Source organism: Bolinopsis microptera, chromosome 9, assembly GCF_026151205.1.
Source record: "Bolinopsis microptera isolate Bmic1 chromosome 9, MBARI_Bmic_1.0, whole genome shotgun sequence".
In the NCBI taxonomy this organism is placed as follows: Eukaryota; Metazoa; Ctenophora; class Tentaculata; order Lobata; family Bolinopsidae; genus Bolinopsis; species Bolinopsis microptera.
Window position 1 is genome coordinate 2949731 of NC_087080.1, and position 27779 is coordinate 2977509.

Sequence of the window (27779 nt, forward strand, 5' to 3'; positions counted from 1 at the left end):
GCCCACTGGTGCTCACTGGTGCCAAATCACCTGAACATTCCCAAAACCCATGTCCTACCTATGTCCCAACACACTGGTGTTGGGATGTCTGTCCCCGGTACCTGTCCGGGTCAATAAAGCAGTCAAGCATCATGTATGTTATGTTGAGTATTCTCAACCAACAAATGTGGGAACTCTCACGAAAGACCAAAACAGATCTAAAGACACACTTAACAACATTGGAAAAATAGACTTCAATTTGTTTATATAATTTATAAAGCGTATATTATTCAGTTAAACAAAACAAAACAAAAATTCAATTTTATGCCATTTATTACAGAGAAATGAAATGAAATGAAATGAAATGAAATGAAATGAAATGAAATGAAATGAAATGAAATGAAATGAAATGAAATGAAATGAAATGAAATGAAATGAAATGAGGTATTTATATCCCGCTCATATGATTAACCAACAACAGAAGGAAGAGGTTAACCATGTCAGAGCGGCTGACTGTGAGTAATGTGAGCAAATGTGTAAAATGAACAAAAGTATAACTCAAAAGTATAACACAAAATTAAAACATCTTTTATTGTAAACACCACACTAAACTAAAAAGAAGCAGAAACCATACAATACGTGTAGGTATTATAAATGATAATACAGTGACATGATCAACAAAAAAGGGAGACAGATCCTAGAAGGTAGAGATCAAGACATAAAATGGAGTGCAGTAAAAAATAAAAGCCAATGTGTCTTGCAAAGTGAAGACAAAAGGGAAGAAAAAATATCAAAACTGATTATATAAATGGTTCTTTAACATTCACTTGAAGCAGTTGGTATCAGTAATACATCTCAACATCATTGGAAGAGAGTTCCATGCAATCGGTGCATGGCTTGAGAAACGTCTGTCATCAACTTTGGACCTTTTATTCTTTGGTACCTTTAACATGAGATGGTCACCAGATCTTTTCGACCTGGTCATGGTGTTTGAAAGTTCTGTATCCACTACAGCCACATCTAGTAATGCTTTTAGGTAATCAGGTGCAGTACCGTGAACTGATTTGTGGGTTAAAAGACAAACCTTAAAGAAGATTCGTTGGTCTATAGGGAGTATGTGGGCCTTCTTATAGAAGGGAACCAAGTCCGTGGTTCTGTCTTCTATGTTATAGATGAAACGAACTGCCCCATTAAGGGTGGATCTAAGTTTGTTTAATCTGGTCTTGGGTAGATTCATGTACAGAGAATTACAGTAATCTAATTTAGATATAACCAGTTGTTTCACCAACATCAATTTAATGCCTTCATCCAGGTAACGACCAATAGTTCTTAAGTTCATCATTGTCCAGCTACATTTCCTTTTCACATTATTTATTTGTCTTTCCATGTTTAAAGTTTCATCAAATTTGACACCTAGACTCTTCCAGCTGTCTCCTTTGCACTCCGTAGGTAGAATTTCAGTGCTTCCGAATTGTAGTCTGACACTGAGTTCACACTTTTTTAGAACATGGCTCTTTCCTAACACCAGTAGTTCTGTCTTTGTTTCATTCAGTTTCATGTAATTGTTCACCATCCACGTTTTGATCTCTGCAAGACATTTGTTTGTCCTGTCTTGGACATCAGTTATCTCAGATATTCTCTGTTATCTCAGAGAAATTATCAAAGATGAAGTCTTTATCAAGAACAGGAACTTTGTCTGTGTCTTTGTCTTTGTCTTTGTCTTTGTCTTTGTCTTTGTCTTTGTCTTTGTCTTTGTTTATATCTTTGTCTTTGTCTTTGTCTTTGTCTTTGTCTTTGTCTTTGTCTTTGTCTTTGTCTTTGTCTTTAACAGAATCTTTTCCTTCCTTCTCAATGGCTCGTCTGATGGTAGCAACCTTTTCAGCGAAAAAATCTTTAAAATCTTCTGATAGTTTAACAGGATCCTTGTAGTTTGGAAGGTTTTGGGTGTCATTTCCTAAAAGTCTGTTGACTTTTTTGTACAATGCTTTAGTATCTCCTGAAGAGGACCTAAGAGAGGTTTTGTGGTGAGCACATCTTTTAACAAACTCTACTCGGGAAAACTCATCTCTTAGCTTAACATAGTCAGATCTCAAGTACTCAGATCTTTCACTGTCTATTATATAATCTACTTTATCTTTTCTCCAGGCACGTTCCGCAGTTCTTCTTTTTCGCCTGAGAATACGAAGTTCTAGATCTAACCAGGGCATTGGCTTCTTAGTAATCTTCTTTTTTATGTAGGGACAATGTTTATCCATTAACTGAGTGAGTACGGTGTTGTAAAGGACGACAGCATCATTCGGAGACATATCTTTGGGAAAGTTTGTCAGTTTTGAAATTAGAATATCTTCTTTAAACTGTTCTGTATCAATTAAATTAAAGTTTCTGTAGTTCATAAATTTAACGTCTTCTTTGGTCTTTGTCTTGATGTCTGCATCGAAGAGGACAAGGAAATGGTCAGATTTGGTTCTTGAGGGACGGATTTCAAATGAAGTCAGTTTTTCCTTGAAGGATCTATTAGTAACTACAAGATCTAGGGTTCCACCTTGGTCATGGGTTGGCTCAAGAGGAACATGTTGATAAAGGTCATACTCCTCCAGGAGTTGGTAGAGCTTCTTTGGGTAGTGTTCTTCAGGCTTTTCCATGTGAAAGTTGAAATCTCCAGCGATAATAGGAAAACCCGGTTTGACTGTGAGGTCTTTAAGGTAGTCTTCAAATTCTTCTAGAAAGGCACACTCCGTGTACCGAGCCTTCTTGGTATAAGGAGGCCGATACAAGTAAACAAGTTTACAATAAATCAATTTGATATTTAAAGGAATCCTAATTCAATGTGTAGTATGGTTGTCACTCTTTAAATAGATTAGATATAGGTTGACGGGGCAAAGGAGTGTTCGTGCTGTTCGCTATTGCTCACACCAAACGGCAACCTAGTAAAATTTTTGTATGGACACCGGTCTCCATCACGATACAAAATTAGGATTGAAGAATTTATTGTATAACTTTTAGTGCAGTGGAGGAAGCGGTGTGGTGCATTAATAGAGTGACAGCCTACTGATTTAGAGTTGTTTTTACGTGAGCATAATGGGTATATTTTTGGACCTAAAGGCTTTACTATGGCAACTTTAAAATTGGTTCTTTTAATCATTTATTAAATATCACTTAAAAAATATATAAATCTGGAATCTGTTCACACTGTGAACCAGTCCTATAAAAAAAAACCTCTTAAATCAAATATTTAAAACGTCTCAATAATGGAAATAGTCATACAATTAAGAAATTTACCAAATTCTTAATATCTACCTTAAGAGAAAAATACCTACCTAAGTCAATGTCTACCTGTAATACACTAAATATTAGGTTAAATACATAGGTGGTGGAGTCCCACGTTAAGAGGCCTGTTAATAATTTATTAAATTATTAGCTATTTTAGATTTAATAATAATAATAATAATCCCAAAACCCAGATTTTAGGTGCTCTACATAATATAGCCGTGCTATTCAATTAATTTCTATTTAATTATCATGATTTATAATGACATATATAATGGAGAATAAGTTAAAAATTTGGGAAAAAGAAATGTCTGTGGTAAGTGGGGGTTTGTGGTAAATCGTGGTTTCAATAGTGTATCACATCAAATCGTGTATCACATCAAACTGAAGACTCAAAAACAGATTTATACTAGAACTTTTAAGAGATTATATTCAAGCATCAAAATTTGGAAAATTTGCATTTTCGTGACCACCCCTACTTTAGTAGATATATTTTTTGTTTTTGATGATGTGTGATGATGTTTGTGTCATTATATTTTGATTTGATTTGGTTTCAAAAACCTTAACCTGGTAACCTTGTTGCCTGCACAAGAGCAATTCTAACTGCACATCCAATTTTTTTGCGAACAAGTTACCTGGGGACCCCAGGCTATTATGTTCATTAACATAAAGATTAGGCGGAATGACAGGCTGAGCGCGGCCCAGTAACGAACAAGCTGATATCAGATATGAATCCTATCTGCTCGAAATCGTACGAAATCGCCCAAATTCTAAGAATTTTTTTTGTGAAATGTGAAAAGGCCCTATATTTATGATTTATATTTGTATTGACGGATGTCACTCGTGTAAATTTATTCGAAGTAGCGCGCGCCGCTTTCTGCACTACTAACTAGGTTGCACCGCGCATCAAATAATTCTTTTCGCAACCCCTTCGATCTGGTAGATCAGTGAAATGCACCACTAAGCCTCGCCGAGCTGCGAAGAAATTGACATTTGCATCGTGACTCAATTTTCAATGATCAAAGTTTATGTAAAACTGTTTTTCGGCTGCAAAATATCAGACAACCAAAATCGGTGATAATTTTTGGTCGAGCGAATTATTTAAAGCAAAGCCCAGTTCAATCAGTTAATTGACAATGTCAACTCATCGCAGCTCAGCGATGCCTTGACCATTGCTAATGATTTGGCCAGGCGCGCGCTACTTCGTAGCACTTGCCATCGAAGAAAGAAAGCGGCGCGCGCTACTTCGAAGAAATTTAGACGAGTAACATCCGTCAAAGCGATGCACCCAGTAGCGCATCTCACCGATCTAGCGAGAAGCTTAATTGTGAATTGAGTGCGCGGCACGGACCAATAACGCATCGCGCTACAAAGTTCGAGTCATTATCCCCTTCTACTAGGTTATATGCCGGCCCATCGAGGAAAATCTTTTTACTTTGTTTTTTAACCATTACAAAGTATGATTAGTCGAATATAGTACTGAGTTCAAACAGTTCCCGAAACGAAAAAGCAAATATTTGATTTTTGTTTTCGGCGACAGTTTTAATACTTTCAACACTACTATATAACAAATAATTTGAGGGATGGCAAGTAACAATGTACCCGAGAGGGTGTCGATACGAAAAAAACGTGGAGTCAAGACGAGTCCCCCTAAGGATTCATCTTCTGATAATGTCCCAGTGCCAGAGGAAAAATACTGCCAATGTGATGTTTACATGTCAGAAGAACTATCAGTTGAATGTGAAGCTTGCCAATTATTTTGGCACCTGAGTTGTGTTGGTTTATCTGGCCTTAAAAACGAGATGTTACTGAATCTTACAAACTGGAAGTGCCCATACTGTTTTGTGGCGCCTCATACCTCAGCTGACACTAAGGAAAACGGGGCTGTCAGGGCTATTATTAAAGAGGAACTCCAACATTTGACCCCAGCCCTGACTAACTCGATTAAGGAAGCTATTAAAGGAAGTGCAGAGAAAACAGTTGATAAAGCTGTTCGTCTCTATTCTGAGGTAACAGCACAAACCCAGAAGAAGGTTCTCGATGACATGAGTCGTGAACAAGCTTCTGAAACTGTTATTTCGGAAGTGCAAATGAAGATGCACACTGATACATTTGAGCGAAACAAACGAAAACTCAATCTGTGTGTGCTCAAGGTTCCAGAGAGCAAAAAGACTACCTCTAAGCAACGCCAGGAGGACGACTCCAAGTTCTGCAGGGAGACCCTAAAGATTAAGAAGGACGACATGATAAGTTGCCATCGCTCTGGCAAGCTTGATGCTGACAAGCCAGATCACCGTCGCCCGCTCATCATCCAGACACGAGATGAAGAGTCAGTAAATTTCTACGCTGACCATGGTAAGGGCTGGAAAGAGTCAACTTATTGGATCAACTTGGACCTCTGCAAGGCAGACAGAGATATTCGTTTTTTAGCCAGAAAGGAGAGGAAGAAGAGGCAGGAGGAAGCGAAGAAAAGAGAGACAGAGAAGACGAAGGAGGAGGCAAAGAAAAGAGAGCCAGAGAAGACAGAGGACAAAGCGGAGGCCGCAGTGCCCAGCCGTTAAATATTTTTTATACCAATGCTAACGGCCTATTTAATTGAAATAAATTTTCGTGCACATACAGAATGAATGGTTAATAATTTAATATATATGTAGACCAAGGTCTGTGCACGGGATGCTTCCTGGAAGAATCCAGTTCTTTTAGCGGGGCACCCTACCTAAAGCCAAATTGAGATATAATAATCATATTCCTAGAGAAATAATCAGAAATCGAATACCAATCAAATAATATGATATATAGGAGTAGTAACCATATTTACTATGCAAAATGCCCCAACCACATAGTGTAAATTTATATAGAATTCAAATTCCATATCATCATTAAACCTCAATAGTCAATATAATAGCCCAAGCAAAATTAAATAACTACTTATATACCTTACTGTCATACTACAAATTAATTAAACATTTGAAATCTGTTAACCAGAGAATAAATTTCTAAACCTAATGCAAGTGAAATAATTTAGATGCAATAATGAATGCCTAATGTGAGTATCATCTGTCAATAACCTTGTAAAAAAGTCTGTAAAAGAGATATGAGTAACTAATATAGAAGAAAAAACAGGAAGTTGTCGTCTGTTGAAAAATAAATAAAATATCTAGAATATAAATTAGAATATAAAATAACATTCAGTCAATGTGTCGTTAATAAACTGTACAATTATCAAATGTGAAAACTGGGTGATACAGTCACCAAAAATAAATACTAAGTATAATAAGTAAATAAATTAAATGTGGTCTATAAAACTACCACTAGGTATAATAGGTCAATAAATTAAAAGTGGTTTATAAAACTACCACTGTGCGAACCCTTCCTCCAGTTAAAACATGTCAGTCATGTGCAAAATCAATCAAAAAAAGGTAAAAAAAGGGAAAATCCTTTCGATACATCAATTATATATGCCTCAGATTTAAAAGAATTAGAAGATACTTAGTTATCGTCGACTATGATTGCAGTGTAAAATTTGTCATATGAATTGTCGACGGTATAATTAGGGTCTGTTGTTATAGATGAGAGTAGCTGTTTCTTATACGAATCACTTAAGCTTTTAACATCGGGCAGATTTCGTAGATCTGTTGGAACATTATTCCAACATTTTGCCCCCAAGTATTGAAAGTTTTTATGTGATGTTGATCTATTAACATATAGGTTGCAGCTTTCGCCGCTCCTACTACCTCCTGATATGTAACTAAATTTGTTCATAAAGTTTGTAGGACAATTTTCATGGATGATTCTAAACATATAATTTGACAGATGGAGTTGTCGTCTAAGATGGAGTGGTAACCATTTCATGTCTCTATAAACATTAAGGCTGCTCTCTGTTTGTGGAACGTTGAGAGCTATTTTGGCTACCTTTTTGTACAGAGTGTCAAGTTCAGCAAGTTTTGTCTTGCCAGCTCTACAATAGATCGTGTCTAAATAATCGAATTGTGGCAACATGAGTGCATTGGCAAACATTTTCCTATATTTAATGGGTAGCAGTGCTTTACTTCTATACATGGCACCAATTCTCTTCATGACCTTCTTAATAATATAATCTACATGGCTTTTGAAGTTTAATTTACTATCTAGAATGAGGCCAAGATATTTTGTCTCTTTGCACTCCTTGATTGTGAAAGTTACCTCATTACATTCAATGGTTAATTCATCATGTTGATCAACAGAATCAAACAATAGGAATTCAGTCTTCGTTTCATTGAGTGATAATTTATTTACACTGAGCCATTTAAAGATTGTCATAAGTTCTATTTTCATGTTTATAAATGTGCTTCTGCAGGTTTGATCAAAGAATAGTGCACCATCATCTGCAAATAGAAAGGGCTTAGATAGGTTACAGGCATAAATGATGTCATTTATGAAGATACTAAATAATATAGGCCCAATGATGCTTCCTTGTGGTACACCACTCAGAACTTCTAAAAATGAGCTTATTTTGCCATTGATCCTTGTGCATTGATATCTACAAGATAAGAAGTTCTTAAACCAGGTTAAAGCAATGCCACCAATTCCATAATATGCCAATTTTTGAAGCAATATTTCATGATTCACTGTGTCAAAGGCCTTCTTAAGATCAAGAAAGATGATTCCTGGTTTATAAGACTTAGATTTACTCATATATATTTCGTCCATCAGATCGTACATCAAATAAGTTGTGGAGTGATTTTTCCGAAAGCCATATTGATGCCGGATGAAAAGTTTGTTCTCTTCCATGTAATCGGTGAGTTGCTTGCCGACAAAGTATTCTATAAGTTTTCCTACAAGTGGAAGGATGGATATTGGCCTGTAATTATTAGGATCATCTTTCATTCCTGCCTTATGGATGGGAGTTACTCTAGCTTTTTTACAAAGGGTTGGTACAACACCTGTATTAAGGCTCAAATTGACAATATGGGTCAGTGGCTCAACTATGTGTGGTACAGCTTGCTTAAGTAAAAATAGAGGCACATCGTCATATGAGGCCTTGTCATTCTTGAGTGTTTCGACATACATTAGGATATCAGTTTCATTTATTTCTTGGAATCTATCAAATGAGATGTTAGAAGTTCTAGGAGGTAAAAAATCAGTAAAACTAACTCTTTCAATATTGGGGGCCTGATTTTGTAATCTTGATCCAACATTTGCAAAATGAAAGTTAAATAGCTCAGGATCATTCTCATTGATAGTTTGACAATTAGTTGTACCAGGGGTCATATTTGATGCCAGTTTGATAGTTTTCCATACCCCTTTAAGATCATTCTTGGCACTTTTAACTTGTAGATCATCGATTACATTAGCCTTTTTGCAGGTTTTAGCTAATTTATTTCTAATATTTCTCTGAATCTTGTAGCAATCCCAGGCCTCATTACACTTTATACATTTGCTACATATACCACATTTATTGCAATTTCCATTGTCCCTCTTATCCTTCTTTTTACGGAATTTCTTTAGAAGAAAATGTGTATGATTAATGGCATTTAAAAGTTCAGTAGAAGGTTTATGTATGAACTTTTCATGCCTTTCTATGGTCTTGCAAGGGAAGCAGGTTGCATATGCCTGTTCAATATGATGACAAAGGCCAGCAGTGATAGCTTCAACATCTGTACTTTCCAATAGTGGACTGTAATCAGAACAGGTATCTAGATAGTCTAAGAATTGTTTAACATTACGTTTACAATGATTTCTAATTTCAACCTTTTCAAATTTAGGAGCTATAGGTACTTTACAATCTATCTCACACATAATAGCTTGATGATCCCCAATACGTTCATCAAGAACAGAAGATTGAACAAAATCTGCATAACAGTTAGTGAATATTACATCAATAGTAGTCTGGGTAAAATTGTCTCCACGTTTAGCAACTCTAGTTATCCCTTGAATGGTTTGAACTAGATTGTAACATCTCAAGGTCATATCTAATTTTTTGTACTGGGTGGATGAGATATTATTCTGGTCAATGTTTATATCCCCAATCCAGATAACCTTTTTCCCGTTCAATTTTTTCATGCAAAAATGAATGTACTCAATAAAGTTATCAACACTGCAATAATTTCCAGAGCGATAGAAGCAGCAAACATTGATCTTGCTATTCTTAAGCTTCACCCATAATGCTTCAATGTTATCAAGCTTACTATCCATAACTAATTCTGTGTAAGCTAGTTTTTTGTTTATCATTAAGCCACAACCACCCCTAGAACTGTTTGGCCTGTCGCATCGCATAATGTTGAAGGAGGAAGGAATATTTATGGTGTCTGTGTCAATAGTATCATTAAGATTCATCTCATTTAGGGAAAGTATGTCTAGCTTATGATCTCGAATGAGTTGAGTAAGTTCATTACTTTTAGCTAAATTTAGGAGACCACCTTGAATGTTACAGTGACCAATGCAAAGGTTATGAAATTTGTCAGCTGAGTTGTGAATATTTGTCATTTCACAAAACGTGTTAGTCGTTGTGTCTGATTAAACTAAAATCAGGTGAAAATTATCCGCCTGTAAATATTTTCAATAGAAAAGTTTTAAACTTGAAATCAAAATAAATATTCAGGTGGAAATGTCATGTCGATTTCAATGGTGGGCATGGTACTTGATGTGCTTTGCTAGTTTAAAGATACCATCGCTGTTTAGATGCACATTGTCTTCCCCAAATCTACTAAAACAAGATGATTTCCTAAATCCAGATCTATCACTAAACAAAAATCGATTCATCTCTGTGGGTATAAAGCTAACAAACGAGTATTTGGAAGGAATCTTAGATAAAAAGATATTGATGTCATTTATCACTTTATTTCTAGCAAAACTTTCTCTTGGTAAAATGTTTATGATCTTAATTTTTGCAGCTGGAGCCCACAAGTGAAGTGACTGGATCAGATTATCAATAGAGCGATTGGTGTTATCAAGGGCCTTTGCTTTTCCTGTGAACTCATCGGGTGACAATAATCTATTCCTCATGTGTCGAGGACTCTCTAGGATTAAGTCCACATCATTAGTTCCACACATGAGTACGATGGTCTTCACATTATTTGCATCAATTGACCTCTTTCTTTCATCTGAGTGGAAGCGTTCATTGATACCGTTTGCAATGCCACCAGGATAGTGAAATACATGTGCTTCTTGATGAGCAGAGGATAGTTTTGTAGCATCTAACTTGGAGAACATGCTTGAGCTAACATACACAGCAAGGGATTTGCTTTTGACTGAAGCAGGGGGTACGGTGCTCTTATGAGTGATTTTGTTGGGTGATGATTTCCCTTTGATTGAGGGTTCAGTTTCTCTTACAGTAACGAAAGGCTTACTTGAGGTATCGGGTGGAGCAGACAAGGTTGCACTGCCATCAATCTGGCGCAGAGTAATGCTAATTCTCATGTCATCAGTATGGTCCTGAATAAGGCTGTGTTCAAAGCTGTCCTGAGATTTTCTGGTCATAATCATTATGTCGCCATGGGAGAGAGTAAGATTGGCAACGTGGACTTTGCTTTTAGACCTAAAACTGAGGACTCTTGTTGCTCCTAACGATATGGTGGAAATCATGGAGCCTGGTGATATGGACCTCTCATCATCTGAATGGAATGGTATTCCTTGCTTGCCATTTTCATACTTGGTGATCATGGCGCTGTTAAATTTCAGACTTGGGAACTGTGAGCGTAAACGTTCTAAAATAGACTTTAATAAGGGATTGTCATTTAACGGCCTTGTGTTATGGAAGCCTCCATTGTAGGCATATGGGAAATCCCCATAGTATGCTACAGCCCTATTGTTGAACGTTTGTGTGTATTGTGTTTCCATATCCAACTTGAGAGTATCAACAAACCTGAATACACCTCGACTCAAATCATGATATGGATTGATGGACTTACCCACAACGTTAACACTGGTTGAAGATTGTTTGTTAACATCAGAAGAATTCACAAGAGATGGGTTGCTATTAAGTTCAGTCACACTGCTAACTTCACAGTTTTGAGTTTCTGATTCATGTTCAGAGATAAGAACATTGTCCCCGCAAGAGAATGGAACCGCAATTTTGTCATGGCCTGAGCCTTGGGTAAGTTTGGTTAGACGAGCAATTTGTCTCCTCAAATTGTCGTTTTCAAGACTTAGTGATACACAGGTAGAACATTTTGCTTTTGCACTGTTAGGTCTGTCACGAAGGCTGTAATTTCTGATTGGGATACCGGACATAGTTCAAATAAACACAATAATGCAAAGAATTCAGGATAGAGTCTAAAACCGATGCTACTGTTTATAGTTATTTAGTTGTTGATTACAGTACCTTTGCAGCAATTCAGAAGATGGGAATGAGTGGTGTCTGATATTCTTTAGGTGATAGATGGGTGATAGGTGATAGATGGGAGTTAACAGCTCTTAAAAACGATGTCTGATAGTCTTGAGGATGTCTTTAAATAAACTATCATGCAACAACCATTTACATCGACATACAACCTGTAATGGTTGCTACATTTGATTGAGGTGTTAATTCCCACTAGGGGTCCTCAATAAATGTAATAGATTTGTAGTGTTGTAATTAGTTTAAAACTTTAATAAAATTGATGAACTAAAATGTATTTTATCAATGTATAAATCTATTGAGGTAATTTGTGTAACAGAAACTCATTTTAGTAGTGATATATTAGATGCCGAAATTTATATTGAAGGATTTAGTATGTTTAGAAAAGATAGAGATTTTAGAATTGACAATTCCACTGGCAGTATAAGTGGTGGAGGAGGCTCTATAATTTATGTTAAAAACTGTTGTAATGCTTCACTAGTGAACTCTTTTTTAAAGGCACCGGATTCTTTAGCTGTTAATATCAACACATCAGGTGGACTGATTAGTATTTGTTGTATTTACAGATCCACTTCATTGAATTTAGAACAGAATAATGCGTTAATATCTTGTATCAAGAGCATCTGTAGTGAAAGGAATGATTTTGAAACACTCCTTTTAGGAGATTTTAATTTACCAAATGTTTTATGGGAAACTGGTAGCATAAATAGTAATATTGCTAGCAAGAACCAGTTTTTAGTTACTCAACAGAAATTCATGGATGTTTTCAATGACAGTGGTTTAACTTGGTATTTCACCAACGAGACAACTAGAAGACGGCTTGTGAAGGATACTCTCCAGGAGAGTCTTCTTGATCAGGTCCTGTATACAAATGATGCTCTTGTCAACGGTTGTAAGATCGTTTCTCCGCTTGGTAAGAGTGATCATGTTGGGATACTTGTCGAACTAGTTGTTTCGCCGGATACTAGCAAATGTTTAAAAGAGAAGATTATCAAACCTATATGGGGTAAGATTTCCTCTGAAGAGTTATTAAATTTTAGTTTGAAAAATATCGACTGGGATTATAGTTCTACCAATGATGTTCAAGATATGTGGGCTGAATTACATGGTAAACTGGAGACTGTTGCTGCAGCTGTTCCGACTGCTTCGGTTTATCTCGACAACAGACCTGTCAAGTTGCCATGGAGTACATCTGCACTTAAACGAATGAGAAAGAATAAAGATAAAGCATGGGCTGAGTTTGATATTTATCCATCTGATGTTAATTTTAGTTATGCAAGTAGCAAACAACATACTTATGAATTAGCAGAAATTAAAGCTAAAGTTAATTATGAAAAGAAAATTACATCTAATCTGAAGCAGAATTGTAAGTCTTTTTACTCTTATTTACGAAATAAACGTCAAGTTAAGTCTAGTGTGGTTTCTTTAGATAGAGGAGATGGTACACGCACAGATAGTTCGACTGAGTCAGCTGAGGTACTCGCAAGTGCCTTTAGCTCTGTTTTTGTGCGTGAACCACCTGGCCCTCTCCCTAAAACTGAGAATTTAAGACCTGACAATGAGAGTATTGATGATATTGATGATATGGAAGTCAACAGTTCTGATATAAAAAAGCAACTTTTAAAGCTTAACATTTTTAAGAGTTCTGGTCCGGATGGTGTTCATCCGAAGTTGTTGAAATCGCTAGCTTATGACAACAATTTTGTTGAAGCAATAACTAAATTATTTCAAAAGTGTTCAGATACAGGATCTTTACCTGCAGTGTGGAAATCTGCATCTGTTGTAGCATTGTTTAAAAAGGGTATTAAATCAGACCCTTTAAATTATAGACCAGTTTCATTAACTTGTATTTTGTGCAAAGTGTATGAAAAGTTGGTGAGAGCACATGTTTTAAATTTTCTAGAACATCGAATTTCGAAGCATCAGCATGGATTTGTTAAGGGTAAATCGTGTTTATCTAATCTTTTAGAGACATTTGATGACATTCTTGACATTTTAGATGAAGGTGCCCCGGTTGATCTTCTATACTTTGATTTTAGTAAGGCGTTCGACACAGTCCCCCACTTTAGACTTCTGTCTAAATTGGAAGGCTTTGGTGTCAAAGGAAAGGTTTTAGATGTTATTAAAGATTTTCTGACAGACAGGACTATGAGGGTTTCTGTAGAAGGACAATGGTCCGAGGTTAAACATGTTTTATCTGGTGTTCCTCAGGGGTCAGTTCTAGGCCCTCTCCTATTCATTCTGTATATTAATGATTTGCCTGACCTTGTAAAAAATAAGATAAAGTTATTTGCTGATGATCTTAAATTAATTGGTAATGCAGCTAACCACGGTAGTGTTGCTGAAGATATCGAAGAATTAGAAGTTTGGGAAAGTATTTGGCTTTTACAATTTAATCCTGCCAAGTGCAAAGTAGTGCACATTAATTTTAACAACAATCCTAATTTAAATTATAAGGTAAATGGTATAGAACTTGAAGTATCTGATCAGGAAAAAGATTTGGGGGTTATTACCCATAGCTCCCTGCTTTGGAACGAACAGATCAAAGCATGTATCGCTAAGGCAAATCGTATGATCTGTTGGATTGTAAGGAATTTAGTTATTAGAGAAAAGGTTGTTATGATTGCTATATATAAAGCTTTAATAAGACCCCATCTTGAGTATTGTGTCCAATTGTGGAATCCACCTGCGGCTCATGGAAGTTGGGGGACTGTTTTGGAGCTGGAGAGCGTCCAGAGGCGGTTTACCCGTCTGATTGATGAGGTGGGTACTCTTCCTTACAGCCGTAGACTGGAAATCCTCAATTTGACAACGCTGGCAGAGCGGCGAATACGTGGGGACCTTATTGAAGCTTTTAAGGTTATTAATGCTATGACTGATTATGGTTCAGACTTGTTCAGACCAAGCAGATCAGGTCTTAATCTGGTTTCATCCAATAGATGCAGTAAAAGTGTGACAAAGGTCAAGAATATCCAGAAGTCTTTTCTCCCGGAGCGAGTTATTCCATATTGGAACAAACTCCCTCCGGACGTCAAGAACTCTGTGACAGTTTTAGGTTTTAAAATTAAATTAGAAGGATATAAGATAGATATGATTTCTAAAAGTATTACAAATGATTGCTTTTTTTGGAATGTTTCTAAGGAAGTTTTAGTAAGAATTGAGGGAGCCAGTTATGTCAGTAATAAAGAGAAACATAACAATTATCTTTGGTTCCATCCTTATGTGGCAAAGAAGCGTTTTATAAATCTTTATTCCACTGGGAAGTTTTAAAAATAGGATAATGTTTTTGATGAAATTGTTTTTAGATATTGTATTTGATAATTAATTAATGTTGGTGGGGAAATATTTATTATATATTTTTTCACACAGTGCGATGATAGTTTGTAGACATGTGTGATGATGTGATGTCATAAATTTTACTTTACTTTACTTTACTTTGACATATTAACATGATTATTGATTTAATTTAGGAATTGTATATAAATATCTTTGACCAAGTTTAATTGTCAATAAGGATGCACCCCAGCACTAAGCGCGCGTGGCGGCTTTAATGTTGATGTTAATGATGTTAGTGGCTACAAGCTAGGCAGCTGCAGAAAAAATGTCGCGCGCGTTCAGCGTACGGCTTTTCGTTTTTGATTTTACGAATGACAAAGCAACTTTTAATGATTATTAATGGAATTATCGGATATTTATAATTCAATATGTATTGATTCTTCTGTGGAAAATAAAAATTGTATTTTACTTTATATAATGCACTATCGACAGTGTAGTGAGCCGCGCGTGCCGACTGTACTAGGATGGTTTTTTAGCGCTAATTTCGGCCAGCACAAAATTCTTGAAACAAATGCGTATTGAGTAACCCTCCCTTAATTCAATTTTAACAAAAATTGGTAAGCTTACTCATAAACTTACAAGGAAAGTGTCCGAAAAATTTAAAGCATATCCAAACATTCCCCTTAATTTGCCCCATGTTCATTACTATATCAACTCCGATATCCACCAAATTTTTCGGACAGTTGTGAAAGCCTTATTAGAAGGTCTTCATCAATTTTCAGAATGATCTCATTCAAGGAACTGAAGATATGACAAAATAATATGTAATACGACAAAAATTAACAAATTTCGTCAAATTACGCGACTTTTACACCTAGACTTTTGCTCTAAAAGCCGCGCACTATCAAATATGGCACCTAGGCGAAACTCACCGATCTTTCCAGAAATGTATAACAAATTTGCAATTTGGTACTGTGAAAATTCTCACAGTCTATAGAAAACAATGGTACAAAAATTTTGAAAATCCGAGCAAGTTTATTTTTATCGTGCACCCTCCTGCCCCCCGGGCCCTCCTTCACATAGCCATGTGTATACGCGTACTGTGTGACGCGATTGTTTCGGTCGCGCGCTACCTTACCCCAGGCTTTAATGTTGATAGAGATTAGGCGGAATGACAGGCTGAGCGCGGCCCAGTAACTATTTCTTGGCAAATTTTTTATTTCTTCATGCTGATTTGGACTTGGAGGCCATTATATATTAAAGCATTTAAGCATTAACACTCCTGCGCGCAGTGTTGTGACCTCCCTTCGTCGTAATCAGCTCGTGTTCAGATTGAACAATTTTGAAGTCAAATAAATGTTGTTTCTTTTAGACTTAAATAAACAATATGGATGTAGTCCGAAAGTAATTTGTCTACTAAATAACATTTTGAAACTATGAACAAAATTGGCGAAAATTTGCCGTAGATGTGACCAAAAAACTACGCGCAGAACTAAATATTTCTTCATAGACGCGTGAAAATTTTTGAGTTTAACATTGAATATTTTAGCTTGGTTATTGTAATACTTAATTTTCAAGTCTCTATCCGATAACTAAATATTTTATCTTTACGACAGTATAAAATTTGTTTGTATATTTGCTAAATTAAAAAAACAGTAGGAATAGAAACGTCGAAGGTCTTGCGCTTATTTCAGTCCCAAAATATACTCTAATCATAAACTTCATAAAACCCACTGAAAATGATGTCTACAGGCATATTAAGCCCTTACACCTTCCCAAATCATTTAGCAAGGATTCAGAGCCAGTTTTTAAAATTAGCTTTCGAATATCATTGTTAAGACATAAAACTATAAATAAATGAGTGCCTTTTTCTCTTTCGTCTCGATAGTTTCTCTTTCATTTTAACATTATACATTAGTAAAAGCAATCAGCGATCTTTATTAATCATTGAAGGAGTAGAGTAATTGGTCCTCGTCAATGTTTAGTGTCTGATTACAGTTTCGGTCCGACCTCCACAACTGAAAAGATATTGGGGGTATTATCAGTTATGTAAATGGAAAAATTATACTTGCATCATAAAACTATGAAAACATTGAAACTAATGTTTTTGAAGGCTCGCCTATTCGTTTAAGCAATCAAATAGTCAGTGCATGCACAGTAAAGAACAGTTGAAGGCACCGGGAATGTTTCAAATATAACCTCTGTCTACTATCAAGTATCAGACCACACACTCCACTGTCCACTATGTACTATAATGTACAATGGCAATTAAAATGTGTTCCCGCCATTTTAAAATACGCGCATCTTGCGCCGTGACCATGATGGTCACAGCGCATGCTGGTGAACGGAGGTAGGCTGGTGAACGAGTTATTGGGACAAAATTGGAAAATTTTGGAACATTGGTTACATCGGTTGTAGACATGCAGTGATTCCCAAACTTGGTTTGAGTGGTCCTAGGACCAATCTAAACGCTTTCCGGCCAGTTTTAAACCGTTCTGAGCACTTTTAGTTTTAGGAGAATATTAATTTTTGTTCATTTTCGTGCATTCCATGTACCTGGGTAATTTTCATGCTCATTGGAATTTAGAAGGTAAAATAACTCACATAACAGTGCTCCCGACAAGTTTCACGGATATAGTGATTGAGTTTCTAGTCACCTAGCCTCTTGGCCTGAAAGATTTCTTGTTCGGCAGGGTGACTGCTTGAACGTCAACTTCAACCTTTCCCACTGTGCACTGCATCGAATCGAGGTAGAGTTGTTAACTGAAATATTACATTCAGTCTAGCGACCTTTAAATCTGGGTCAAACTTAGTATTTCTGAAAGTTTCGCAAAATTTTATTGATTACAGAGGGTGTGTCACGCCACTCTCTCCTTAAGATCTTGCAGATGTTAGCACCATACCGTACCTGTTCATTATAATAGCCCTAGACTATTGCATGAGACAAGCCTTAAGCAAGCACCCTGAAATAGGATTTACCATTAAGCCTTATAGGAGTAGGAGAGTCAAGGTGGAGAAGATATCGGTCACTGGTTTTGTGGATGACATTGCTCTGATAGCAGATACTGAAAAGGAGACAGAGACGCTGATGCAAGAGATAGAAAGGGTTGCTGCCACAGTGGGACTTAGAATGAATGAAGGGAAAAACTAAATTCATTACTCAGAACATCGAGAACTCTGATACCATCAAGTCTCTGGGTAACCATGCTGAAAGAAAGCCTGTCTCTGAAGAAGGAGAGACGATAAAAACGTGATACGATACGGTATGTTGAAATAAAGCCTGTCTCTGAAGAAGGAGAGACGATAAAAACGTGATACGATACGGTATGTTGAAATAAAGCCAGTCTCTGAAGAAGGAGAGATGATAAATACGTGATACGAAACGGTATGCGAAAGCTATGTAGTTGATCAGACTTAAAGTTACGTGTTCTTAAGAGGGTGAGAGGTTCTTTAGTAAGGCCGACTGATTAAATGAGGCTCTGAAATGAACAGGAATCTAGCAATAATAGCATGGAGAGTGGGGAAAATCAAAACGCGGAATAATAATCTAACTCTAAGTTAACGATAAACTGGTACAGAAATCAAAAGTCCGAACACGGAGTCTAGGAGTAGGAAATAGCTGTGAACCAAACAAACAGAATGGCACCCGTGCAATGTGCATGATATATTAAAATATGTACCGTTCTAGGATGCCTCCGCAAACTTTTGCTCCTCTGTAAATGCACGTGTTAGTGCTGTAGCGAAAGCTATGTAGTCGATCAGACTTCAAGTTACGTGTTCTTATTAGGGTGAGAGGTTCTTTAGTAAGGCCGACTGATTAAATGAGGCTCTAAAATGAACGGGAATCTAGCAATAATAGCATGAAGAGTGGGGAAAATCAAAAAGCGGAATAAATAATCTAACTCTATAAGTTAACGATAAACTGGTACAGAAATCAAAAGTCCGAACAAGGAGTCTAGGAGTAGGAAATAGCTGTGAACCAAACAAACAGAATGGCACCCGTGCATGATATATTAAAATATGTACCGTTCTAGGATGCCTCCGCAAACTTTTGCTCCTCTGTAAATGCACGTGTTAGTGCTGTAGCGAAAGCTATGTAGTTGATCAGACTTCAAGTTACGTGTTCTTATTAGGGTGAGAGGTTCTTTAGTAAGGCCGACTGATTAAATGAGGCTCTGAAATGAACAGGAATCTAGCAATAATAGCATGGAGAGTGGGGAAAATCAAAACGCGGAATAATAATCTAACTCTAAGTTAACGATAAACTGGTACAGAAATCAAAAGTCCGAACAAGGAGTCTAGGAGTAGGAAATAGCTGTGAACCAAACAAACAGAATGGCACCTGTGCATGATATATTAAAATATGTACCGTTCTAGGATGCCTCCGCAAACTTTTGCTCCTCTGTAAATGCACGTGTTAGTGCTGTAGCGAAAGCTATGTAGTTGATCAGACTTCAAGTTACGTGTTCTTATTAGGGTGAGAGGTTCTTTAGTAAGGCCGACTGATTAAATGAGGCTCTGAAATGAACAGGAATCTAGCAATAATAGCATGGAGAGTGGGGAAAATCAAAACGCGGAATAATAATCTAACTCTAAGTTAACGATAAACTGGTACAGAAATCAAAAGTCCGAACACGGAGTCTAGGAGTAGGAAATAGCTGTGAACCAAACAAACAGAATGGCACCCGTGCATGATATATTAAAATATGTACCGTTCTAAGATGCCTCCGCAAACTTTTGCTCCTCTGTAAATGCACGTGTTAGTGCTGTAGCGAAAGCTATGTAGTTGATCAGACTTCAAGTTACGTGTTCTTAAGAGGGTGAGAGGTTCTTTAGTAAGGCCGACTGATTAAATGAGGCTCTAAAATGAACGGGAATCTAGCATGAAGACTGGGGAAAATCAAAAAGCGGAATAAATAATCTAACTCTAAGTTCTCCACTACCTGAATATTGATCGGGAACAGGTTAGCCGCGTATGTGGAAAGAGTGAGTTAGATTATAGGTAACAACGGGTAGTCTCAAGCTACCCGTCTTTGCACCGTAACTTAGCCATCTGATCTAGAAGAGGAAGGGAGGTTATCATCTACACATACTGTATTAGGAAGTTAATCGTGTCCTAGCTACAGATCATACCTTATTAAGAAGTTTATCGTATCCTGAAAAAAATACCTTATTAGGAAGTTTATCGTGTCCTAGAAACAGGCCATATAACAGAATTATCACTTTCTCCTCCTCCCAATCCACAGTATTCCGGAGTTTCTGCAACGTCACTAAAACTGCAAAACATTGTAAGTTCATATGTAGATTCTATAAAAGGTTTGAATGAAAGCAGAGAGGTTAATAAGCACTTATCATATTTAGATTATAGTTCAGTCAGTTTTTTTTGAGACGCCTCCATGAACCACCACGGGGCGACCTGCCCAGTAGTAAGAGCTGCCCAGTAGTAAGAGCTGCAGGAAATCACAAAAGCAATGAGGAATGTTGAAATTAAATGACTTTTGTCATTTATGGGTGCTTGTATAATTAGGTAGTGCGCCATCGACAGTGAGCCGCGCGTGCCGACTGTAGGATGGTTTTTTAGCGCTAATTTCGGCCAGCACAATTTTCTTCAAACAAATAAATATTGAGTATCCTTCCCGACCTCTAATTGCAACAAAAATTGGTGAGCTTACTCATAGACTTACAAGGAAAGTGTCCGAAAAATTTAAAGCATATCCAATTAACAGACATTATGTTACAGCTAAAAGCAGCGTATTTTGCCCCATTTTGATCACTATATCAACTCCGATATCCACCAAATTTTTCGGACAGTTGTAAAAGCCCTATTGGAAGGTCATCGCCAATTTTCAGAATGATCTCATTTAAGGAACTGAAGATAAATCCGAATAATACGACAAAAATGGTCAAATTTGGACGAATTTGGTCAAATTACGCGACTTTTACAGCTACTTTTGCTCCAAAATCCGCGCACCATCAAATATGGCACTAAGGCGAAATTCACTGATCTTTCCAAAAAGGTATGACAAATTTGGTATTGTGAAAATTCTCACAGTCTCTAGAAAACACTGGCACAAAAATTTTTAAAATCCGAGCAAGTTTATTTTTATCGTGCACCTCCTAGTATAATAATTTTACCGCAAGATTTTGATAATCTTTGTAATAAACTAGTGCAATGATTGGACAAGTCACAATCAACAATGATAAAAGTGTTTTATATAAAATAACCTAAAGCGAGAATGTCGTTAGTTAACTATAAAATACAGTACCAAGCGATGTATTAAAGTAACACAATTATACTCGTTCTAATTGATATTAGCTTACTTTGATTCAACGAAAACCTACCTTTTATCTGCTTTCGTGAAATTCGAAAGTGATGTTAAAGTAACACGAGCCCTTTAAAGCTTGCAGGGGTTCCTCCTATTATCGTTGATCAATTATGTACCAAGTACACTATGTAATACAGCAAAGTCGTCAGTCGATAACTGCTGTTAAAGCCATAAAAGTTCAAAGCGAGTGCAGAAACAAGAAATGGCGCGAAATCATAATGTTCAAGCCACACGTACAACGTATGATCTGCATTATGCTCCTTCATCAACTAATTCTAGTTTTAAACGATTTTGACACGCTTAAATGCGCGCGTGGATTTGCGCGGCGCGTAGAAAAATTTTAAAGCTGTCGGATAGAGGTTAATAAATTTTTCTACTGTCAACACAGCCCAAGTTATTCATGTTTAAATATCAAAAAATGTCCGATTTTTTTGTATTATTTTTAACTAATTTCCTTTTCAAATCGCTGCCACATCAAAATTATTTTACGAAAGTACATTAAATTTTCACAGAAAGCAAGCTTAATCGTTTTAGAACTAAATTAAAAAAGAATTTAATATAAAAATGTTAAAACTTTAAAATTATCGATGGAATAAATTGCCAACGTCCAAATATGTGTAAAATACGACGAAGAGCGGTCACAACACTGCGTGCAGCGGTGATTAAAGCATTTGACCCACTCAAAAAAGTTTCAGTCGTATATCTTTTACGGTTTTTGCGGAAAGTCGCGTTAAATTTGATGCCGTGGGGACAGTAAAATGGTACGGATCCATCCATATATCCATATATATCGTCTCGCATTATATATTAATATAGTAAGATTAAATTGTTTGTTGTTGTTTGCACAAAATATGATAATATACGAATTTAAAATTCAAATTGGTTTACTAAAAATTGGGTTTACCTCTAAGCATGAAACAGGCACATAAAATACACACAATGTTTCGCCATGGCCATTCTATGTTCTAAAAAGCAGCTGCAGTCTCTGTCTAGCTCTCAAGGCCAAGCTTTGTTAAAAATAAACGCGTCCGATCAAATCAAAGTATGTTAACTTTAAACTTCATCTAATATAAACATTTAAAAATATGTTGTCCATCATCTTTTCCATTCTTTTAGTTCTCCTTTTTACATCTCTCACTTTCACCCACAAACGCTTCATCCATATACAGCTCACAGCTAACACAGCTGTAATCAGCAGATTTCAAATCATACGGTGTTGCGAATCCCCGATTTTTATTACGCCTGATGCTTTCCTGTTCTATTTCCAAATACTCGCCATCTAACAGGAACTTCACGCTGAATTCCTCCAGACCGACCCTGTTGCTTCCTTTGGACGCCTGAAGTGGTTTTATGTAATAGATATGTCAACGTTGGTTATATTAAATTTATAATATCAATAGTAATACATGTATATATTCATATTATATCAATATACTATGTAGTATTAGAGATTGGCAATTTAATTTCAATCGCCGCAACATTGCTAATTTCAAAATGAATGACAAAGATGTCAAGTATTTCGATAATTTTATAGATTAATTAGGGGTATTTTGCCCTATCTCTAGAATGAAGATATAAAATAAGTAATGTTTTATGAAACAAACATACGGACCTTTACATCACAGAACATTTTTTTTCCTTTAGCTCTGACATTCACTTTGACGTCAAAGTAATTTTCGAAACATCTGATCGCCATCTTATCAAAATCGAAGCAAGTGGCTGTTACTCCCATCATTTCTTTTGCGTCCTCATATCGGGTCGCTCTGCAGCTTGAACTGAAGGGTTATGGGATCAGAATAACAGTCATGGGATCAGAATAATACAGCAGACATATTTAAAATAACTAAAAAATAGCTTAAATAATGCGTTAACGATGTATTACTGCTTGTTTGAATTAATACTAGTGCTGTTCCGACTTATTTGTTATTATCATACGATTAGGTTGTGACATTTCATGTAACCGGTCATATCAATTTGTCTACGATTGCATTTGATCATGACGGCTGAGAAAAATATGAATAATGCGTTCTTGATAACAGCACAGTCCTTAAGACATTTCCCTAGCAAATATAAGCGTAATTAGGTGTAATTATTTACCTTAGAGGTAGAGTATCATCGTAATCACAAGAAAAGTTTGTCCAGCCCCAGTTTATCTTTCCGTCTTCAACTGGTTTCTCTTCACCCTCACCTGACTCGTTTCCGCCTTCACTTGACTCCTTGTCGCTGTTACTTGAGTCCTTGTCGTTGTTACTTGAGTCCTTGTCGTTGTTACTTGGCTTGGACATTTTCTTGGTCGGTTGCATGCGTTCACCATGGTTAAACCCAAGGGATCTACAGATAGCGCCGGCAGCGAAGTCATTAGATCCGTCATTACACACCAACTGCCAGGTATTGCTGGACAAGGAATTACCATATGCATCAACTGACATAACTGATACAATTCCTGCTAACGGTCTTCCACTTTTATCAGCAAACTTCTTGTCGCTACCGTTGTCAAGTGTGAAATTTAGCCCCGTGTAGTTGTTCATGGATACGCAATAAGGGATTTCGTATGATCCGTCTGTACGGCACCACCCCATGTTACCCATATCTTCTTTCCTAGTAGTTCTCTGCATTATGTACCCTTCTTCACATTCATATTTCGCCATAGTGGGAAGCATTTTAGCCATCATATCCCAATCACTGTCAGTGTCTTCCTTGTCTTCGTGATCTTCATTACTTTCATCATCTTTTTCATCATCTTTTTCATCATCTTTTTCATCATCTTTTTCATCATCTTTTTCATCATCGTTTTCATCATCGTTTTCATCATCGTTTTTATCATCGCTTTCATCATCTTTCTCTTCCTCATTGCTTTCCTCATTTGCAGTTTCGTCTACAGGTTCTCCTTTGCTTCCCTCATTTTCATCATCCTTTTCATCTACATTTCTTCGTTTACGATTTTCTTTCCCTTGGTCATCTTCGTCACCTTCGGGTTTTTCTTTGCCTTCGCCATCTTCGTCACCTTCGGGTTTATCTTCGCCTTCGCCATCTTCTTCACCTTCGGGTTTATCTTCGCCTTCGCCATCTTCTTCACCTTCGGGTTTATCTTCGCCTTCGCCATCTTCGTCACCTTCGGGTTTTTCTTTGCCTTCGCCATCTTCGTCACCTTCGGGTTTTTCTTTGCCTTCGTCATCTCCGGGTTCTCCTTTGCCTTCATGATCTTCGTCATCTTTATCATCTTCACTATAGTCTTCTTTGAACATGAACTCGACAGCTTTTCCATGCTCAATATAGTTGGGTAACCCACAATGCGGGACCTCGTGAAGATCCCTGCATTCTGGGAAGTAAATCGCACCCATGGTCATATTGTTACAAAATGCCAGATTATACAAATCCATGTACGCCTGAGAAACATTTGCGTTCTCATCCTCAGACATGTATCCCATCATCATGTCCATGTTTGGAGTCATGACGAAGGGATGGTAACATTGGTAGCCCGATACTGATTCATGTTCCCAGATCTTGAATCCTCCGGGGATAAAGTCAGGGAAGTGACAGCTGTCTGAAACAGATAGAGCGGTTAGACTTTAACAATGCACAACAGCAACAAGTGCGACGAAATACAAATACATACAAGCGAAAATGCGAAATGCTTGAGATAATTTTCAATTGTCAATTCTAAATTTATTCAGGAATAGCTGAAGGTTTTCGTATTTAGTTGATAGATTTCAGATTGGACTAACGTCCTAAAAACACGAGGTATCCTTCATCCCAATTCTATATTATAATTAAATTTCCATGCAGGCCCTGCTTATAGATATAAATTAATATTGGTGTTGAGCGATATTTTTTTAAGCGATTATCAAATTTGGTTACATTTAATTTTTTAAATATTCACCGTTTTCTTTAGTGTCATCTCCACCATTATCATCTTCTCCTTCTTCTTTATCATCGTCACCGTCTTCTTTATCGCCCTTGTCTTCTCCTTCATTACCTTCTCCTTCTGAAATTTATTTGGAATAATGTTTTAAAACTGTGGTTAAAGTCAGGGAAGTGACAGCCCTCTGAAACAGATAGAGCGGTTAGACTTTAACAATGCACAACAGTAACAAGTGCGACGAAATACGAATTGTCAATTTCAAATTTACTTAGGAATAATGAATACGTTGAGGTATAGATAATCAAAGTGTGAAATATAAATATAAGGGAAAGTAATGAATAAAAAAGATTGAAGAAAGATTTTTTAAAGAATGATTTAAAAAGAAATTTGTTCTATTCTCCCTGACATTTACCATGATTGTCTCGTAGTTCAATGGTCATGGATATTTCCCCGTCGTACTTCTTCGAATAACATCTGATTTCTGTCATGTTATCCGACTCTATGAAATTGTCCAAATACCCCGCGATAGTAGTTTCAATCGTTCCATTTTCGTGATCAAAGGTAGAGAAAACGAAACCGGCTCCAGCCCAACGTTCATCAAGCGCTTCCCCATTCCATTCGTCGCCGTTAATGGTCATCATGAAAGTTTCATCCTCTACGGAATCGGGAGCAGCTACCGAACAAGTAATAGAGCTACCTTCTCCAATAACTGAATACTGGGGCTTTGGACCTCGGATGTGGAAGCGGACCTCTGAAGGTTTTCGTATTTAGTCGATACATTTCAGATTGGACTAACGTCCTAAAAACACGAGGTATCCTTCATCCCAATTCTAAATAATATTTAAATTTCTATGCAGGCCCTGCTAATAGATATAAATGTATATTGCTGTTCAGCGATATTTCGATAATTATCAAATTTGGTTACATTTAATTTTTTAAATATTCACCGTTTTCTTCAGTGTCATCTCCACCATTATCATCTTCGCCTTCTTCTTTATCATCGTCACCGTCTTCTTTATCGCCCTTGTCTTCTCCTTCATTACCTTCTCCTTCTGAAATTTATGTGGAATAATTTTTTTAAACTGTGGTTAGAGACAAATTTCGACACGACCGTCTAAATTCGATAATTTTCTCTATTTGATAGCATGAATAAATATCATCAAACTTTCAAAACTTTCCGCTGCTTAGGAAAAATTCACAATTAAGAAAAATCAAGGATAAAATTGTTAAAATTTATTCACACTTCACAAACTGACCTGGCTCGGTTGCGGAGCCAGCAATTTCCAATGCTCGGTATCGATCGGTTGCCGAGTCCAAGGACTCAAACTTTAGGACAGCAGGGGTTAAGCCCCAATAATATTGCCATCCTTCAGCACAATCCTTCTCAAACTCCAAATAGAGTACGTCCTTTCCGTTACTGGCGACATTCAAACCCCCCTTGTCTCGGGTGAAAGTCCAAGTTCTCTTCTCACTAGAAATGGAATCAGCTAGAGTAAACGTAGGTTCTCCTACCGTGCAATACGCAATCTGGTACTGCACACTGAATGCATTTGCAAAACTGAAGTAGATGGACCCAACCGGGTACGCGGGATCCCTTCCGTCCAACCAACTCATTGCCAACAAACCAAAGCCTTCTGTTTCAACTTGTAGAGAATATTCTTCGAAGTTAAAGTCCACGTCTTGACCCTTGTCGATGGGATTCCATTCACCTTCTCCACAGACGGATAGAAGCACTGTGTATAAAACCAACTGAAATATTTGGTTAAGTTGCTCTCTTATCAAAGAGGGTTAAAACAATCATATTTCAAGCGGGTCCTAACTCCAGACAGTAGATTTGTGGGGGCTGGTTTTTAGACCATGAAATAGACCGACCAGATTGAGATTGAGATATGGTCAGTATTAATTCTTACCACTTTCAAGAGTAATCGAATCATGTTCCCAACAAGTATTTCTCTACAGATTAGGAGCTATATCGTTCAACGCACACAACAAAAGCTAAATCTCAACTCCAAACTTTAAAACACAAAAGCTGAACTGTGGTTACTCTAGCAAGAATTCTTATTTGAGTCCACTGACCACGTGACATATACAGTTACCACGTGGTGCTACGTCTACTTCATATCACATGCTTCACTCGATTACGTTCTCACTAGCTTGCTTGCATTGCCTTGGAAATCAACAGTCACGTGGTTGTTGATTAACCGTTAAAAAGCATCTTCGCCACAGAGCAGTTCCAGTTCCATCCAGTTTCCCTTTCTCTGGCCATCGATCAGCATGTTACAAAATTCAAAAAAGAGTAGAAGCATTTGTATTGTATTATCGCATGAGCCAACAAAAGAAATTGTTTTAAAGTTTAAATATTGTAGTAAGACTGAAGACGTAATGCATCTGAAGTAAAACCATCAACCATCGGCCCGGAGTACATAAGTTTCCTGACTTTATCATTGTGATATCAAATCGGATTTCAAGATGCACACTGTATGGGGTTGTTCACATATTACGTAATCAATTTTTAACCCCCCCCCCCCCCCCTCCGCAATCAGTATTACACATAGCTATTGTTTCAAAATTACACTTGCGTAATCGCGTAATCATTTGGAAACCCCCTCCCCCCTCTGCTGATTACGTAATACCTTACAAGACATATTTATGGCGGCCTAATTTGCGACGACCGAAATTTTGGCGGTCCGAAAATATGGCGAAATTGAACAAAAACCGTCAAATTTCGGACGTCACAGAAAATAAGGGTATT

The 27779-nt window shown here is 37.0% G+C and overlaps 1 protein-coding gene and 1 long non-coding RNA gene across 4 annotated transcripts; both read right to left on the reverse strand.

Moving 5' to 3' along the window:
- Positions 1-16231: 16231 nt before the first annotated feature.
- LOC134820895 (uncharacterized) lies at positions 16232-20147 on the reverse strand. Its single transcript, XR_010160942.1, has 3 exons — positions 20009-20147; positions 17444-17602; positions 16232-16857 (listed from the first exon to the last, which is right to left on the reverse strand). It is a non-coding gene; the product is annotated as an uncharacterized LOC134820895 (long non-coding RNA).
- A 2128-nt stretch (positions 20148-22275) lies between these two features.
- LOC134820349 (uncharacterized protein DDB_G0290685-like) lies at positions 22276-27068 on the reverse strand. 3 transcript variants are annotated; one of them, XM_063830656.1, is made up of 8 exons: positions 26938-27068; positions 26284-26776; positions 25975-26079; positions 25440-25778; positions 25046-25150; positions 23263-24709; positions 22778-22940; positions 22276-22502 (listed from the first exon to the last, which is right to left on the reverse strand). In XM_063830656.1, exons 1-8 carry the CDS (start codon positions 26959-26961, stop codon positions 22278-22280), a joined length of 2901 nt encoding a protein of 966 aa, XP_063686726.1. In that variant the 5' UTR covers positions 26962-27068; the 3' UTR covers positions 22276-22277. The 3 variants fall into 3 exon arrangements, with proteins under 3 accessions (XP_063686726.1, XP_063686728.1, XP_063686727.1); XM_063830658.1 differs by lacking the exon at positions 25046-25150; XM_063830657.1 differs by lacking the exon at positions 25046-25150 and having other exon boundaries at positions 25434-25778.
- Positions 27069-27779: the final 711 nt, after the last annotated feature.

Excerpts from the sequence above, each read along its gene's own strand:
- LOC134820349 (XM_063830656.1), bottom strand. The coding sequence starts at position 26,961 with ATGATTCGATTACTCTTGAAAGTG. Across the intron at positions 26,080-26,283 it reads TGGCTCCGCAACCGAGCCAG|AAGGAGAAGGTAATGAAGGA; the intron begins GTCAGTTTGTGA and ends CATAAATTTCAG. Across the intron at positions 25,779-25,974 it reads AGATGACACTGAAGAAAACG|AGGTCCGCTTCCACATCCGA; the intron begins GTGAATATTTAA and ends GAAAACCTTCAG.